Consider the following 1,113-nt stretch of genomic DNA (forward strand, 5'->3'; position numbering starts at 1 on the left):
TGCGGAGCCGGGAAAAGAGCGGTCCGGAATAGGCCCTAAAATAATTTTGGACATACAAATCTTTTATTCCCAGCCCTTGCGAGACGTCTCCGGAACGACCACAAAACTTTTGTTTAATCGGGTGGACACAGTGACACATACCAGCACAATGATGAAGGACACATCAAAATCACAGCATCCTCTCCCTCGTGGCGTCCAAGGGACGCGCAAAGTGTCCCACCGGTGCTTTTCTGAACCCCAATGTTGCCCGTCCAGTCAGTTAGAACGGCATACGACACCGCTTAAGCCTCCTGGCGCTAGCTCGGAGCACAAGCCCCCCCCTCCCATTGCCTGTGCCCACGGCGGCAATATTCACAGCCTCACACCGATGCACACGCTCACACGCGTACATACAACATATATACAGGGTAGTTGCGCGGTGCCTGTCGGTGTGGGTCATCCACTCGTGGGTGGAATGGTGCTGGTTATGAAGGCCTCAGCATCGCCAGCGCATCGATGAAGGGCCCGGTCCCGCCTACGCACCAAGACGGTACGTGATTTCAGAGACCGCCACAGGGTACACACGTGCCAGGCACTCATCTACACACCATTGTACCCAATCGTGGTAGCTGCCAGCCGCGCAAAAGTCAAACAGTGAACCCTCGACCATCCGGTGCATAGCCACCCTGAGAAGATCTAAAGTGTCGTGCCATTCAACCGAAGGGTCCGTGGCTCTTTTCTCATTCGACCGTCACGTTGCCAAAGGGCTAGCCGGAAAACACTCCGCTCTTGCCACATCATCATCCCGCACGAAAGAAAAACGGGCGCGAGGCATTCAATACAGTTCTGAGACACGGCAAGTGGTAGGAGGCGACCTGGCCGAGGTGAAAGGGGGGCGTAGTCACCAATCATACAACACCATCCTCCTGTACGACTTAAGGACGGATGCCTACCTTGAACGAGGATAACCAGCGAAGGCAAGTGAGTGGTGCATTGGTGAAAGGGGAAAGAATGCGACACGGTCGGCCGGGGCGGACAGCCTCGGTGGATGACAGCTTCACCACGGCCCATCCGCGCATGCCCGAAGCGTCCTCCACCACCTCCTCCTCCTCCTCCTCCTCCTCCTCCTCCTCC

At 56.4% G+C, this 1,113-nt stretch overlaps 1 protein-coding gene across 1 annotated transcript; it reads left to right on the plus strand.

The window, feature by feature from the left end:
* Window positions 1-402: 402 nt before the first annotated feature.
* Window positions 403-1,089, plus strand: NGA_0317700 (uncharacterized protein; the record flags this gene model as incomplete). Its single annotated transcript, XM_005855989.1, has 2 exons — window positions 403-529; window positions 609-1,089. A coding segment is annotated over exon 2 (165 nt), but the record flags the coding sequence as incomplete, so codon positions are not given.
* Window positions 1,090-1,113: the final 24 nt, after the last annotated feature.

Source organism: Nannochloropsis gaditana (genome assembly GCF_000240725.1).
Source record: "Nannochloropsis gaditana CCMP526 unplaced genomic scaffold scaffold059, whole genome shotgun sequence".
NCBI classification, from domain to species: Eukaryota; class Eustigmatophyceae; order Eustigmatales; family Monodopsidaceae; genus Microchloropsis; species Microchloropsis gaditana.